The 16,813-nt window shown below is 45.0% G+C and overlaps 1 protein-coding gene across 2 annotated transcripts in view; it reads right to left on the bottom strand.

Annotated features, from left to right (window-relative positions):
- Positions 1 to 614: 614 nt before the first annotated feature.
- LOC122639926 (mediator of RNA polymerase II transcription subunit 16) overlaps positions 615 to 16,813 on the bottom strand; it is a 70,913-nt gene continuing 54,714 nt past the window's right edge. The window contains exons 13-18 of one of the 2 annotated variants that reach the window (XM_043832973.1): positions 4,229 to 4,636; positions 4,152 to 4,198; positions 3,691 to 3,867; positions 2,849 to 3,226; positions 1,232 to 1,408; positions 615 to 781 (exon numbers count right to left, since the gene is read on the bottom strand). In XM_043832973.1, the coding sequence (XP_043688908.1) occupies positions 1,262 to 1,408; positions 2,849 to 3,226; positions 3,691 to 3,867; positions 4,152 to 4,198; positions 4,229 to 4,636 (1,157 nt within the window). In that variant the 3' untranslated portion in view covers positions 615 to 781; positions 1,232 to 1,261. Of the gene's footprint in view, positions 782 to 1,231; positions 1,409 to 2,848; positions 3,227 to 3,690; positions 3,868 to 4,151; positions 4,637 to 16,813 lie in introns of both variants that reach the window. The other variant, XM_043832971.1, reaches the window with a different exon arrangement.

Here is a 16,813-nt window from a genome sequence, read left to right as displayed (position 1 = left end):
TTACTCCTTTCATTTATATTTCTTCCTTCCTTCGTACATCAACCACATACATGGACATAGTTGTCAAGGCAACTAGGCAATCCAAGGCATATGAGGGGCGCCTAGACAACCAAAGGAGCCTGCCTAACCGTTGCCTAGGCAATCAATATCTATATGTAATATAGCAATGATAATTTTATATGCTTTAAGCAATGCAATATGATATATTATGCTAGTGATGACCTAATTTGGGAAAATCAACATATAATAAGCAAATTATAAGATATAATATAAAAATATTCATTGAAAAACAAAGCAATAAACATAAATTCATCAAGTGTCAACAAGATGTGCCATCGCCTTCGACCGAAGAGAGAGCCTGGATGCCTAGGCACCTGCCCTAGGTGACGCCTTGACAACTATGTACATGGAGTCGCAAAAGAGGGCATTACGAAAATCCTTGAGATTCGTGGCTCCTGGATGAACTCTGGTTTTAAGCCGTGATAAATATGTAGTGGACAGCTTAAAAAGAAAGCCTTGAGGATCAGGAAGGCAACAACTAACACCAAGCTCATAGGCTAATGCTAGCTGGATTCATGTTTGGACTTCGATCCAAACATGGTGAAACATTTCTGTTCCAACAATTCTTGCATTTGATCTCTCCCCCCATGTAGCGAAGGCACTGTTCCAACATGATAATGCCCAGGATTTTAAAGTAAATTGGATCAGCAACCACCAAGGAGGTAACCTGTAAGAACCATCCTCAGGCCAAGTTTCATGCAATAGTAAATGAAGAATTGATCTGCAATTAGGTATAAGAATCCCATTAGCAGCCTCGCATTGAAGAAGAACAAAAGAATTCGGTGCACTAAAGATTCACAGAGGCATTCTTGGCTAAAATCTTAACATGGTAAGATAAGTGGCTCCCTTATTTGTTAGGAAGAGAACTAGGAAATGAATGGAAAATCATATCAACAAACCAATCCAGTTTTGGTAGTTAGGGATTATCCATGTCAGTGAACTGACTTATTAGGGCAAAAGGACAAGATGGATCAAAATACAATATGGTGACGCAAACCCATTGATGCCCCCTTGTAGAGTGGATCCAATCATCAGCCTTGATCAATTTTCACAAAGGAAGATCTAAACCCTATTTCCTCTACATGTGTAATGCTGTGCTCATCATTGGTTATATCATGGTATGAGTTGGACATTTTGCTTAAATGCAAAGTGGAAATAGTTAGATATTCACCTAATGGCTGAATCAGTGCATGTAGTTATTCTATACAACTCGAACCCATGTTCCACCACACATTGGGCAACCATAAGACCAGCGGCTTATCCACCATGCCTCCCGGTCATTCTGGTTAGGAGGGTTGCTATTGTCAGGAGAAGTAAATGCTGAAGTTTGCCGCAAACATCTTATGCACTGCATCAACAAAATCATTTATAAATACTTGAGAACACATGCAAAATAAAACAAGAAAATGATTAATGATGGCAACAGAAGAAGACAATGCCCTAACAAAGTCATACAATGTAGCAGGTTATTGGGAGCATGGTTTTAGTTGTTCATCCAAGATCTCAACTACTTTTAGGAGCTCTCTAATTAGACCAAAAACAAAAAATGCAGATAATTGAATCGGTGTACTAAAAGGCATCCTACAACAATGATCCAGTAGAGGACCTAGAGATCTCCATGTAAGATTCTGCCACCAAGCCATGGCATCTCTTCAATGGTCAAATACACAAAACCTTGCTTCAGGAGTTACCCTCTCATGTCATGGCAAGGGTTTGAACCAGACAGGAGCAGACCCTGCAGGATAATGGCCCACATCAAAGCCCCTCTACAAGGTATAACAATATGATCATCTAACTGGATTTGAAATTTAGAACTTGTTCTCAGGGAATTCCCAGGTGCGGCCTGTTGAACAGCATCTAATAACAGGTCATCTGTATGAGTAAACCAGAAACTGAGAGCCTCCCAAACCAGAAGACTTAGCTGAATTCTGGAGTCCACTCAGCATCCAAGCTTTTTCCTCGATATGCAAATACAAGAAATCACGTAAAATCAAACATTACCAAGTGTTAAAGAGACTATTGGCATCAAATACTAAAGCGCATTTGCATAATCTGAAGGAATCATCAACATACACTGGAGATGCACTAACAAATATTGGATTGTTGCGTCAGTTTATCACAAATGGAGCATACATTCATTTGCGTGCACATACACTCCTTGTGTTGAAACTTAAAGCCATCCCAAATCATCCAATCTACAACTCTCTTTTCAAAAATGTTCATCAGAACTCTGTTTATTCAAAAGAATTTAGTACATTGATGATTTATAGCCCTCAGAATCAGTTAAGCTTCTGACTTGGAAATTCCCAAGATGGAACCAACATCTAATTCATCCAACACGTCCCCAGCACACGACACAAGATTCCCCCATTATCATAAATTTTACCTTGGAATTTTCTAGTTAAGTCAAATTTGTGTTTTAATAAATTGCTAAGTATGCAGTCTTCTTCAAAGGAATTAAAACTTAATCCCCAATGGGGAAGAAAGAACTAAAAGATGTCTCGGAGATAAAAAGGGGAGACAGAAATAGATTATGTTAGGACACTGGTTGTTATTTATATTTCATTGTTCCTCCACAAGCAAGGGATTTGAAGGCCAAAATAGGAAGGACTTGAGCAGCAATTGGTGGATAACCTAGGACATGAAATCTATTTTGCATCCATCTTCGGAATTTACTCGAAGTCACAGATACATTTACTCGTATATACTTTTTACCAACTATAGCACTGAAATATCTTTTATTGTGAGTATTAAATTTGAAAGAAGAAAAATAGAGCTTGGATCAAACCTTGTACCAAACACCTTCAAGACCGGCTTTCCACACAGCCGTAACAACATCTCTTCGCGATCCCATAATTCCAAGATATGTTCCCAGACCCACAGAAGTTTTCAAGCCAAAAGATGCATCTCTTTCTGACAGTCTGCGCTTCCTAGGCCAGAGGCCATGGGCTCCATAATAACTATCACAATCTTCTGATGAACTAAACTCGAACAGATCAGAAGAATTGCTCAGCTTGCAAGTTTCATCCACAGCACCCAAATCCTCAGGATCAGACCAGGGACCACCAAACATATTACGTCTATGCCACTCTTCAGCTGGAGGGTGCAGTTCTAACTCACGAAGTAACAAACCAGCCGCATCCGCACCTCGAGGACGAGGCATATTCTGCATCATGAGAAGTATTCCAGGAAAACTAAAAAGATGCCTCAAGAAAATAATTCTACTTATCAAATCTTAAGGAACATTAGGCCACTAGGGCCAGAACAGGATTATAGGGAAAATTGCCTTCCTGCCAGCATGATACAGCCGCAACGGTATGCTTAACTCCATGACACTAATATGGTACAGTGACACCTTCCACCCCCCCCCCCCCAAAAAAAAAAACAAAAAAGAAAGTTTCTTTGACAGTAAAATTCAACAGCCCCCTTCCTCCCCCAAACCCCCCTGGATGTTAGTCACCTGCATGGTACAGTGAAGACATATCCATCTTTGACTTATTATCCAAAAGGTCTGAGGCAATTATCCATGGTGGAGCTTTTAGCAAAGAAATGGACCAAAGCCAGGTTAAGACCATAGATGACATATTTTCTCTTGGCTACCAGTCTTCACAACCAGACAAGTAAAAATACCTGCATATGTGGACCAAGGGATGCTTCTACGACTTCTGGTAAGACGGTGTAGTTCCCATCAATATAATGCAAACGGATCTGGATATTGCCACCCCCAACCTGAGAAACTGGCAGCGGATGTGCCAAACCTGCTGTTCGCCGACAGAGATCCATCAATATGAGGAAAAGGACTTTTACCTGCAAGACAGTAACACAGATCCTGAGAGCTGTAAACTCCATTGTTCACTCTTCAACAACAAAAGCTACCATAATAATCTCTATCTGTTTTCAGTTGTCAATGGTAATCTAAACAGTTTATGCTAAATTAAAGAAATTGAAAACAAAAATTTTACAAAAGCTAAAATAAACTAAACTAATAGAAATTAGCTTTTTCATTAACCTTTTTTTTTTTTAAAATCTGTAAGCCCTGTAAGTAGAGACTCCTCATAAAAAATTAAAGAGAGGAAATGTCACTTCTTTACCTCCTCAAATGTGTATCCCTGACCAGCATTTCCAGAACCTATTCTTTGTGTCCGGCTTGCTGGACCTTCTTCCACTCCTTTTGGTCCAGAAGCAATTTGTCCACTTGACACTGGTCTAGCCGAAACAGTGTTCATCTCCTCCACTTTACCAGGAGCAGTAGGCTGAAGTTTCTGTGTATTAGAGTCGGGGTTTCTCTGTGCACCACCACTATAGCGGAGCTGTCTTCGCCGGAAGAAAAAACAGAAAAGCAACAGTTGGCATAATCTATGCAGGAAATGGCAGTCTCCAATTAGCCTGACAGCAGGTGTCCCTGGAAAGGTTCCTGTATTAATACTAATTGGTGTAAATGGAGATGGACCAGTTATAGGATTTGGTGTTGAATAGGAAACTCCATCGGCAGTGCTACTAATTTTAGCAATAGCACCTTGCACCCAAGCTTGCATCTGGGAGTTGCCAGTGGAATTTGCTGTTCCACTTTGACCACCTGGAAACACAATTGCAGTAACATCATTTAACAACAACGAAAAGAAAATAAGACTTGCTCAGCACTATGAGCTATATAAAAAAGTACAAAATTCAGCTCCAAAGTACTATAAGAGGATGTTTTGGGTTTGTCGGACATTTCCATTAGACATTCTTGAACTGATGCAGTTTTGGCACTCAACCTCTAGAAGGGCCAAGTATACAACAGCAACAAGGCAAGCCGAAGCCTCACAGACCCACGCAAGGGTCTACACAGCCGGATAAGCACCCATGTACAAAAATCCCTATGAACACCCCCCACCCCCCAAAAAAAATAACAAAGAAAAAAGGTGAGTCGTCAACAATGGAATTGGCAGATCTCATTCTCCAAGAGAAGGGAAATCCCCTTCCCCTTTAAGGGACCTGACCTTCCTGATCAAGTGCAGATATCCAATGATGAATTTAAACATGCATTCTAATAACTGTAAGGGAATCCCTGATGTAACCCAATTTTAATTGAGAATTCATGATAAGTTAAAAAGAGGGGGATCAATGCTCTGACATGAACCCCTCCCCTCTCCCCCCCCCCCCCCCTCGGTTACCCTCCTCACCCCCTCCAGCAACTCTCGTCAGCTCCACCACCACCGCTGCACCCTCCACCTCCCCTCTCCTTCTCTCCCAACCATCGCCACCCCTCCATCTCCCCCTTCCACCTCCCCACCCAACCCTCCCCCTTCTGTCCCAGCGAAACCACTCCAGTGGTCCTCCTTGTTCTCCCACCCTTCCCCCATCTCTGACTCCTCTCTACCTTTTGTCAAACCTTCCCTTGACAATGGTGTCCCCTATGCCCTCTGTCCGAACTCCATTCTGCTTCCCGAAATCCCCAAATGGGAATCCTGCTTGGTTGGACATTTCCTTGGCGCTAGGCCCTCTTACAACATCGTCAAAGCCTCCCTCTCTAAGCAATTGAAGGCTGCTGGTTCGTTAGACACTACTCTTCTTGACAATGGTGTCTTCATCTTCAAATTTTTTTCAGATGAAACTAAGGCTCGAGCTCTCGATGGAGCGCCATGGATGGTTGGCTCTAAGCCCATCTTTCTATGTCAATGGAAACCCCATCTTCTTCTCCACAGGGTCGACCTCAGCTCTATTCCCTTGTGGATCACGTTACCTGGTCTCCCCCTTCACTATTGGAGTCAAGGCTGCCTTGGCCGTATAGCGTCTGTGCTTGGAATACCTCTTCGTGCTGACTCCCAAACCCTTAAGATGGATCATCTATCCTATGCTAGAATCTGCATCGATATCTCGGCAGATGCTCCCCCTCCCTCTTCCATCACCATCAAGGAAGAAGAAGGTTTTTACTTTGAGCAACCAGCCAGATACGAGTGGATTCCTCCACACTGCTCCCACTGCAAAAATTTTGGTCATAACTCCAAGGACTGTGCTACCTCTCTGCCCCTGGCCAAAGCTGCTCTCGATCCATCTCAGTCCCCTGAAACACTGAAGGAACTTGACTCTAGCACTCCCGCAACTGACCCAGGGTTCATCCCTGCTGCTTCGACACCCACGCTTACTCCAACTGCTGCAGCTCAAGTGCTTTCCCCTGCTGCTAATCTCGCCTCTCTGAACCTGGATGGCTCTCCAAGAGCTCTCAATCGAGGTAGAGAGCCCGTTCGTCGTCATCGTCCCATTCGCCGTCGCCGTCAGCGCATTCGATGCCAACCGAATTCAAATCGCACCGCTAGCTCTCCTCCCTGTATGGTGGAGCTCCATGTCCCAGCAACCGAGGACAATGCTCCTGCTCCTGTCGTCGATTGCCATGACCCTGCTCATGCACCTGCGGTGGCCCAACCAATCAACACCCAGTCCAAGACTGCTGCAAGCCGTGACCTTGGAAGAGACACTTTGTCTCCCTCGTCCTTGCGTATGACCGATAGCAGTACCAGATCGCAAGCTCCTCCTGTCGCTGCCACAGGCGCTGCCCTGCTTCGCTCCTCCGACCATTGCCATTCTCGTGTTAATCCTTCCTCTTCTATGGAAAGGTTTGACCCCCCCCCTTGTCTTTACCTTTTAAAACACCCCACCCCCCTTCCTAATCTTCTCCCTCTTTTACCCCCTCTTCTTCCAAATCCCAGGCCCATCAGACTGCCTTGTCCCAACCATAACCGGCCCATCCCTTCAACCAGGCCCACTCCCCCTGGCCCCCTTCTTGGCCCATCTCAACCCACCCCTCTCCCTTTAAATTCCCAGGCCACCTCTCTTGACCCAAACCTTACCCAACCCCACACCCTAGCCCAAGCCCATTCTTTCTTTACTTATAACCTCCCTATTATTCCCCCCCGGCCCATCTCTACCACAAACACTTTCCCAATCCTCCTTCTCCCTCCCTTACCCGGTCCATTTCTGCGTCCTCTTTTGAGGCACCCTCTATTGCTTCCACCCATCCCCCCTCCCCTCCTCCTTGCCGTCTACCTCTGACCCCTCTCCCCTCTTTAATCCTCTCCCCTTGCCGCCCGTATGTTCGCAATCCGGCTATCTCCTATTTCCGCCGTCTGTATAGGAGCACCCCTCCCTCCAGGTCCCTGCCCCCCTCCCTGTAGGTGTCATGTCTTCCGGTTTCTTCTGGAACGTCAGGGGTCTAAATTCTCTGGCCAAACACCAGGACATCAGATCCCTCATAAAATCCACTAACTCCTCCTTCTATGCTCTTCTTAAAACCCGTGTGCTCCAGGAGAATGCTTCCCGCATTGCTTCCTCCATTGCCCCTTCTTGGTCCTTGCTCTCCAACTACAACCACTCCCCTAATGGTCGTATTTGGTTTCTCTGGGACCCTACCAAGCTCCATGTCTCTCTTTCCTACTCCTCCTCCCAACTCCTCCATCTCCGCTTCTCCTTTCCCAACTCCCCCTCCTCTTTCTTCCTCTCAGTTGTCTACGCTTGTAACCAGGCTATTGATCGCTTACCTCTGTGGGCCGACCTTTCTCTCATCAAGGCTGGTCTGGACACTACTCCTTGGGGTATTGGGGGCGATTTCAATGTGGTCCGCTCCCAAACTGAGAAATTGGGTGGGAGGCCAATTGACCCTCTCTCGGTTAATGCCTTCAATAACTGCATTGAAGATCTTGCTGTTGACGACCTTAGATGGTCTGGCTCCCCTCTTACCTAGCACAACCGTAGGGTAGGATCTGACCGTATTGCCTGCAAGCTAGACCGCTTCCTCTCTAATGAGGCCTGGCTTACCTCTTTTCCCCTCTCCTCTACCAATTTTCTTCTCTCTGGTATCTCTGACCATAGCCCTTGTCACATTCTTATCCAGGCCTATGTTTCCTTCGGTCCCAAACCTTTCAAATTCTTTGACATGTGGACCTTTCATTCTCTCTTCTCGTCCACCGTTCTGACTGCCTAGCGCATCCCTGTCTTCTCCCCCCTCCCCCTCATTGCCCTGGCCAGGAATCTTCGCCACACCAAGTCTACCCTCAAAAGTTGGAACATCTCCACCTTCGGCAACATCCCCTCCCAGCTCTCCTCCCGCCGTTCCAATCTCTCCCTTGTCCAATCTAGACTACAGTCGGACCCCCTCAACCCCTCGCTCGCTCTCGATGAGAAGAACCTCGCTCAAGAGCTCGCTTCCCTCTCTTCTCTTGAGGAAAGCTTCTTACGCCAAAAATCCCGCATCAGGTAGTTGCACCTTGGGGACTCCAACTCAGCCTACTTCCATCGATCTCTAAAAGCCAGGTTGAATTCCAATTCCATCACTCTTCTGCTCTCTCCCGATGGCACTCCTCTTTCCTTTATCTCGGACATCAAATCGGCTGCCAGCTCGTACTTCTCCAATCTATTCAATCCCCCCCCCTCCTGCCTCATTGATAAGTTTGTCCCTCCCCATCTTTCTGACTTGCTCCTTGCCATCCCCTCTGATGACGAAATCTCCAGAGCAATCCTCTCCCATAAATCCAATAAAGCCCCTGGCCCTGATGGCTTCAGAATGGGCTTTTACCTCAGCTGCTGGGACGCGATCAAAGGCGATCTTCAAAGCTATCCGCAGCTTCTTCTTCAAGCCTAGCCAGCTTGCTCAAGTCAATCAAACTTTCATCTGCCTCATCCCTAAAAAAGATGGAGCCACCTCCCTATCTAATTTTCGCCCTATCTCCCTCTGTAATCTCACCTACAAGTTCGTTGCTAAGATCCTTGCCAACAGAATTAAGGCTGTCATCCCCTCCCATGTCAGCCTTAATCAATCTACCTTCATTTCAGGCAAAAGCATTGCTGACAACATCATTCTTTGCTCTGAGATTGTGAGAGGTTTTGACCGCAAAGCTCACAACCTGGCGGCCCTCATGAAAATCGACCTCCATAAGGCATTTGACTCCCTTCGTTGGGATTTCATTTGCGATGTGCTCGCCCAAATGGGCTTCCCTTCTGCTTTCGTTCGCTGGATCTACGCTTGCATCTCCTCCCCCTCCGTCTCTGTCCTTGTCAACGGCTCCCCTGCTGGCTTCTTCCACTCCAAAGTGGGCATTCGACAAGGATGCCCCTTATCCCCTTTCCTTTTCTCCCTGGCTTTGGAAGTCCTCTCTAGAAGCCTCCAATCCAAAACCGATCTCCATCTCATCTCCCCTATCCCCAAATGCAAGCATATCAACCTCACTCATCTGGCCTTTGCAGATGATCTGATGATGTTCTCTAAGGCCTCCACCTCCTCTATCTCTGCCATCATGGACTCTCTCCACTTCTTTGAATCCCTTTCTGGCCTCCGCATTAACCTCCTCAAATCCAAAATCTTCCTCACTGGCATCCCTGATTCTGCTAAAGCCTCTCTCTTGGATCTGACGGGATTCTCCATTGGTTCCCTCCCCGTCAATTATCTCGGGCTTCCTCTCATTCCTGCAAGGCTGTCCAGCCATCATTGTGCTCCTATGCTTGACAATATTCGCAAGAGACTCCAACTTTGGAAAGGCAAACTCCTCTCCTATGCTGGCAGGTTGGAATGCGTCAAGTCTATCCTCCAAGCCTCCTACATCCATTGGACTGGCATCTTTGGTATCCCCAAAGCCACAATCAAGGCTATGGAGTGCCTCTTTTGCGCTTTTCTTTGGAAAGGGTCCGATTCCTCCAAATTCCTCCATCCCTCCAGCTGGAAATCCATTTGCCTTCCCAAATCAGAAGGCGGCTTGGGTATCCGTCGCATCTGCGACTCCAACACTGCGGGTATTCTCAAGCTGATTTGGAAGATCTCTTCCCGTCAGGACTCCATTTGGGTCTCTTGGGTCTACTCTCATCTTCTCAAATCTGACCCCATTTGGACTGTTAGGATTCCCTCCGACTGCTCTTGGATTTGGAGTAAAATCATCCTCCTCAGGCCTCTTGCTCTCCGTGGCACCTCTGCCTCTGTTGCTGATGGTTCCACCATCTCTCTCTGGCTTGATCCTTGGCACCCGCTTGGTATTCTCTATAATCTTTTGGGCCCCAGGTCGATCTAATCTTCAGGTCTCCCAAAAGCCTCCCCCCTCTCTAACCTTATTGTCTCTGGGTCTTGGACTCCCCCTCCCTCCCTCAACCCCTCTACCTTGTCCTCCTCCTTTTGGCAGTCCCTCCCCCCCCCCTTCGCCCACCCTTGCTGATAGAATAATTTGGCTTCCTTCATCCACTGGCTCCTTCTCCTCTAGGTCTGCCTGGAACTTTGTGCGTGATCCCAGTCCCACCGTCCCCTGGCACACCCTAACCTGGTTCAAGGGCCACATCCCTCGCCATAGCTTTATTGCCTGGAGATCCCTTAAACTTTGCCTTCCTACACAAGCCTTCCTTCTGCATCTTTTGTTGCAGTGGTCATGAGGATATAGCCCACCTTTTCTTTGCCTGCCCCTTCTCCTCCGCCATCTGGAAAAAAGCCCTTTCCCTCATTTGGCCCAGAAATAGAAGATTGTTGGATTTTGATCAGGAATGGCGATGGTTGGTGAAAGCTTTCTCAGGGAAGTCTGTCTGTGACACTATTGGTAAGCTGGTTTTCTGTGCTGCTATCTATCATATCTGGATGGAGCGAAACCTAAGGAGATGGACTTCCAACTCCCGATCTTTCGATCTGATTTGGAAGGCCATCTCCTTTGACGTCTCTTCTAAAGTCAACTGTGGTCGCATTCGTCGTATTTTGGACTCCCCTAGGAACAGGCATATTGTTGTTTCCTGGGGTCTTGATCTGTCTCTTTTGAGGTCCCCCTCCTCTGCGTAGGCTGGGCTGGTCGTCTTTCCCTCCCCCCCCTCTCTCTCCTTCCCTTGTATATCCCCCCCCCTTTTTTTCCCTCCCTGCCCCCTCCTGGGATATGGTAATATATTCATTCATCCAAAAAAAAAATTGAGAATTCCTTGCCTTGACCTCCCACAGATCTCACGCTAGTCACCACTCCCTCATCTATTTGCACTTATCGTGGATGATCTAACCATGAACATTTAAGACGAAGTCTCGTGGTGTATGCTCTTCGCCGATAATATCGTTTTGGTGGATGAGACAAAAGAACGGATTAACTCTAAGTTAGAGCTATGGAGGTCAACCTTGGAAAGAAGAGTCTTTAAGATTAGTAGAACGAAAACGGAGTATATGATGAGCAATTTTAGTCACACTATGATGGATACAAATATGGTGTGAATTGAGAAAAGAGAGATACCGCAAAGTGACTATTTTAAATATCTAGGGTCAATCATAAATAAAGAAGGCGATATATAGGATGATGTTTCACAGAGAATTAAAGTGGGATGGATGAAGTGGAGAGGTGTGTCCAGAGTGCTTTGTGATTAACGTATTCCTTTAAAGCTTAAAGGAAAGTTCTATAGGACTGTTGTACGATCGGCTATGATGTATGGGGCAGAATGTTGGGCAGTCAAGAAGTGTTATATTGACAAGCTATGTGTAGCAGAAATGAGGATGTTAAGATGGATGTGTGGAAAAACAAGGATAAAGTACGGAATGAACGTATTAGAGCGGACTTGGGAGTTGCCCCGATCAATGACAAGCTCCGAGAGAGTCGTTTAAGGTGGTATGGACATATTCAACGGAGGCCTAGGGACGCCCCAGTAAGGAGAAGTGATAAGATTCCGATTGAAGGAGCTAAAAGAGCTAGGGGAAGGCCTAAAATGACCATAGGAGAAGTGGTGAGGAAGGACATGCATAGCCTAGGTCTTGTTCCAAGTATGACTTTGGATAGAACGGATTGGAGGGCAAGGATACATGTAGCAGACCCCATTTAGCTAAGACTTTCTTGACGTTTTGGGCTTGTTAATGATAAAATAAAGAAAAGAAGAAGAAGAGAGATCGAGAGGGAGAAGAAGAGAGGAAATAGAGAACTTGGGGATTACACAATAAGTGTAATCTCCCTCTAAACTTCAATATATTAACTAACTTAAGGACAAAACAGGAAATACACAATTAAAAATAAAACAAATAAAAGAACAAATTTGCCCTCTCGGTATTAGCCCTTGGCGCTAATACCGAGAGCACCTAACCACAATAACACTCCCCCTCAAGCTAGAGCATAGATGTTAATCATGCCCAGCTTGTTACAAATATAATCCACTCTTGTACTCCCCAAGGACTTTGTGAACACATCTGCAAGTTGTTCTCCTGTACGAACATGATTAGGAGAAATCAATCCTTGTTGTAGCTTCTCTCAAATGAAATGACAGTCGACTTCAATGTGTTTCGTCCTTTCATGAAACACCGGGTTTGAAGCAATATGGACAGCAGCTTGATTATCACACCACAGTTTTATTGGAGAGCTATCAACAAAGCCAAGTTCAGCCATCAACTGTTTCACCCAGATCAGCTCACAGGTAACATGTGCCATAGCCCTGTACTCTGACTCTACACTGGAGCGAGCAACTACTGTCTGTTTCTTGCTCTTCCAGGACACCAAGTTTCCACCAACAAATACACAATAACCTGTAGTAGACCTCCTATCAATAGGAGAACCTGCCCAATCAGCATCCGAAAAACCTTCTATCCGCCCATGGCTATGATCACTATAGAGAAGACCACGTCCAGGAACCTTTTTAAGATAGCGTAAAATATGCACCACAGCTTCCCAATGAGATGTTCGAGGAGCAGACAAGAACTGACTCACCACACTAACAGAAAAGGCTATTTCAGGCCTAGTCACTGTTAGGTAATTCAACTTTCCAACAAGCCTCCGATACTTCCTTGGTCGGGCAGGAGATCTCCACCATCTGCAAGAAGTTTTAAATTGGGATCCATAGGAGTATCTAGAGGTTTAGAACCCAACATTCTTGTTTCTGACAGAAGATCGGGAACATATTTTCGCTGTGAGAGTGAAATTCCTTTCTTCGACTGAGCAACTTCCACACCCAAAAAATATTTCAACCTTCCCAGGTCCTTGGTCTGAAACTTCTGCTACAAGTGTGTCTTCAAATCATCAATACCAGAAGCATCATCTCCTGTGATGACTATATCATCAACATAAACCACAAGGAATAATTTGCCAACTGCAGAGCAACGGAAAAATACAGAATGATCATTATCACACCGTGTCAGCCCAAACTCTAACACAACTTCAATGAACCTGCCGAACCAAGCTCTAGGGGACTGTTTCAGCCCATATAGAGATTTCTTCAATTTACATACCAAACCAGACACCCCCTGAGCAACAAACCCAGGGGGTTGCTCCGTATAAACCTCCTCATTTAAATCACCATGCAAAAATGCATTCTTGACATCGAGCTGATATAAGGGCCAATGGTAAGTGGCAGCAAGAGATATCAAAATCTGAACAGAAGTAAGTTTCGCCACAGGAGAAAATGTATCCAAGTAATCCACACCATATACTTGGGCATATCCCTTGGCAACAAGGCGGGCCTTCAAACGAGCCAAGGACCCATCAGGGCTCACTTTCACCACAAACACCCAACGACAACCAATAGCTGATTTACCTGAAGGTAAGGGAACAAGATCCCAAGTCTGATTTGCTTCTAAAGCCAACATTTCCTCGGTCATAGCAGCCTGCCAACCAGGATTAGACAATGCCTCTGCAACAGACTTACGAATAGGATGAGTGTTAACTGTGTGTAAACAAGAATGGAAGGTGGAAGACAAACCATCATAGGAAACAAAGCTAGAAATGGGGTGTTGGGTGCAAGCCCGAACGCCCTTACGATGAGCAATAGGAATATCAAGATCATCAAGAGGTTCCAAAGGAGAAGGATCATTACCTATTGCAGGACCTGCCGGCAAAGAAGAAGACTGAGTAGAAGTCGATGTAGCGGGGGTCCAAGCACATACTTTCCATTGGTGACGTTGAAACACACTAGGTTGAGGTGCCGGTGATGAGGCAGCCTGCGGATCATGGTGAACAATAGACCGAACAATAGAAACAGGAAGACCAGCATCCAAGTCAGACAAAGAACAAGACGAACTATCATACGGCATAGACTCAAAGAAAGAGACATCAGCCCTAACAAAGTATTTGCGCAACTCAAAAGAATAACAACGATAACCGTTCTGGGTACGAGAGTAGCCAACAAACAGACACTTTAAAGCCTTTGGATCCAACTTGGAGATACTAGGACGACAATCACGAATAAAACAAGCACTACCAAACACACGTGGAGGCAAAACAAACAAAGGTACAGAAGGAAATAAGATAGAAAAGGAAATACCACCACGTAAAACAGAGGAAGGCATGCGATTAATGAGGTAACATGAAGTTAGAACAGCATCAGCCCAAAAAGATTTGGAGACTTTCATTTCAAATAAAAGAGAACGAGTGACCTCCATCAAATGTCTATTCTTCCTCTCAGCTACACCATTTTGTTGAGGGGTATAAGCACAAGAGGATTGATGAATAATACCACGTTGAGTCATAAATTCAGTAGAAGGGGCTGAAAAATATTCCTTAGAGTTATCACTACGAAGAACACGCAAAGGATGCGAAAATTGATTATTGACCTCATTCACAAAAGCACAGAAGATAGAAAATAACTCAGAACGATTTTTCATTAAATAAATCCAGGTAACCCTGGAATAATCATCAACAAAGGTTACAAAGTAACGAAAGCCCAAAGTAGAAACGACAGGACACGGACCCCAGACATCTGAATGAACCAAAGCAAAAGGTTGGTCAGACCGTTTATTGACCCTAGGAAGATAACTCACATGGTGGAGTTTCCCAAACTGACACGACTCACAATTTAAACTAGAAAGTGACCGAAAACGACTATCAAGAAGCTTCAAACTCTCCAACGAAGGATGACCCAAACGACAATGAATCTGGTGGGGTGACGCCAAACCGGTACACTCCATAGATGAAGTGTCCTCAAGTATATAAAGTCCCCCCGACTCACGACCTCTACCAATCATCCTCTTCGACGAAAGATCCTGAAATACACAAGAATCCAAATAAAAGGTCACAGAACAATTATGAGTTTTGATAAACCGACTAATAGATAAAAGGTTAAAAGGAAAATCAGGCACATAAAGAACTGAAGACAAAGACAGAGAAGGTGTAACATGAACAGTACCAGTACCAGTCACTTTAGCCAAGGAACCATTAGCTAAAGTGACACTCGAATAAGATTTCTGAAAAGAAGAAAGTATACCTGAAACACCAGTCATATGTTAGGAGGCCCCTGAATCAATAATCCAGGGACGAGAAGAGGCAGTCGAAAGGCATGCAGTGGCATTACCTGTCTGAACAAAGGTAGCAGTTGGAGGCTGGGCTGACTGAGAAATCTGGAACTATGTAAAACGAGCGTATTCCTCATCAGACATCTTCACCGTCTTACCCTCAGGCTGTGGAGGTACAGGAGACTCAATAGAAGCAGAGTTGGCAAACTGTTGCTGAGTTGGTTTGCCATGAAGTTTCCAACAGAAACGTCGTATATGTCCTGGACGACCACAACGATTACAAGTGCGCACCAAACCACTAGAACTATCAGAATTACCCTGAGGACCCAAAGTAGGTGCTTTACCAGAACCAGCCCCACCACCACGACCACGGCCACCACCAGAATGAACATTGCTACCACAACCAGCCCCACTGTTGGGCCCACGGTTTGATAGGAAAGATGCCAAAGCTGAAGTGTCAACCTCAGTAGTGCTCTCACGAGAAACCCGAAGAACTCTTGAAAAAGTTTCAGATAAAGTGGCTATCTTGTCACCACCAAGAATTTGGGAACGAACGGAGTCAAACTCCTTCCCAAGTCCTCCTAAAAATCCCATTATAGCAAGTTGCTCCCACTGAAGTTGCATCTGTTCCACATTAGAAGTAATAGGAAGTAAGGAATTAAGCTCCTCATACATCCTCTTAAAATCAGCAAAATACTGGCTCAAAGTACGACCCTTTCGATCAACCCTGTAGAACTCCTGGGACAAGTCATAAATACGGGAAAGGTTGTTCTGTCCAGAATATAAAATATTGAGATACTCCCACAACTCTTTCACTGTATCAATGTGTGTTACCAAATCGTGGATTTGGTGATCCATAGAATTCAGCATCTGTCCCAAGATTCGAGCAGCAACTGTGTCCCACGAGGGATCATCATCGGGCTTTAATTTAAAGAGGTGATGCTACTGATAACGTCCAGTTAAAACTAATTTAACAATCTTCTTCCATTGCAGAAAATTGGTAATCCCCTCCAATTTCTTCTCAGTAATACGATTGGAGGAAGAAAAAATTTCGGTAGTAGTTATAGACTTCGAACCATCACCAGATTGGGTACATCACCCATTATAATGTGTTGGATTGATGAAGTGAAGAGAGAAAGCCAAAGAGGACAGAAATCGATTCTTCAAAAAAAAAAAAAAAGAACAAAACCAGAATTTTCGTGCGAAAAATTCTCCCAAAAAAGCCAGGTAATACGCACAAACTCAAAGCCCTAATAAAGAAATCGATTTTCCTCCAACAAAAAAATCGATCTAAAACCCTGTAAGTGTCTCAGAGATGATGCTTGAGTCTTCAAAACAGTCTTCACTCCATCCAATTCCTTCAAACATATCCACAAACAAAAGAAAAAGACCTAGTTCTTAATTTATGCCATGAACTAGTCTTCAAACAATCCCAACAAACAGCATAGGGTGCTGCACCCTTTCAAACAGAAAAATAAGAGAAGCCGAGAGTCCTTTAAATCTTCAAGTACGCATCAATCTTCAATTGTAGGCTGTAGGAAGGAGACAAGGAGATGCACGAATGCTGTAGCA

This window comes from Telopea speciosissima, chromosome 9 (assembly GCF_018873765.1).
Source record: "Telopea speciosissima isolate NSW1024214 ecotype Mountain lineage chromosome 9, Tspe_v1, whole genome shotgun sequence".
Lineage (NCBI taxonomy): Eukaryota > Viridiplantae > Streptophyta > Magnoliopsida > Proteales > Proteaceae > Telopea > Telopea speciosissima.
This window is presented reverse-complemented; position numbering and strand designations above follow the sequence as displayed.